Source organism: Coturnix japonica, chromosome 25 (assembly GCF_001577835.2).
Source record: "Coturnix japonica isolate 7356 chromosome 25, Coturnix japonica 2.1, whole genome shotgun sequence".
NCBI lineage: Eukaryota > Metazoa > Chordata > Aves > Galliformes > Phasianidae > Coturnix > Coturnix japonica.
The window spans coordinates 464,252-464,696 of NC_029540.1; the positions used below are offsets into that span (position 1 = coordinate 464,252).

General features: G+C 45.4%; 1 protein-coding gene across 1 annotated transcript in view; it reads left to right on the plus strand.

Moving 5' to 3' along the window:
• LOC107324353 (collagen alpha-1(XI) chain-like) overlaps positions 1-445 on the plus strand; it is a 9,437-nt gene that overhangs the window by 2,702 nt on the left and 6,290 nt on the right. Inside the window, exon 3 of the mRNA XM_015884309.2 lies at positions 373-442. Coding sequence (XP_015739795.2) covers positions 373-442 — 70 coding nt within the window. The remainder of the gene's footprint in view (positions 1-372; positions 443-445) is intronic.

Here is a 445-nt window from a genome sequence, read left to right on the forward strand (position 1 = left end):
TTGACCCTATATTGACCCTATTGACCCCATATTGACCCTATATGACCCTATATTGATCCCATATTGACCCTATATTGACCCTATTGACCCTATAATGACCCTATAATGACCCTATATTGATCCTATTGACCCTATATTGATCCCATAGTGACCCTATAAGGACCCTATTGACCCTATAATGACCTTATAATTACCCTATTGATCCCATAATGACCCTATATTGATCCTATTGACCCTATATTGATCCTATAATGACCCTATTGACCCTATATTGACCCCATTATGACCCTATTGACCCCATTATGACCCTATTGACCCCATTATGACCCTATTGACCCCATTATGACCCTATTGACCCTATTGACCCTATAGGGTCCCCCCGGTCGCCCTGGTCTGCCCGGCTCTGATGGGACCCCAGGACCCCCCGGCACCGCCATGATGCTGC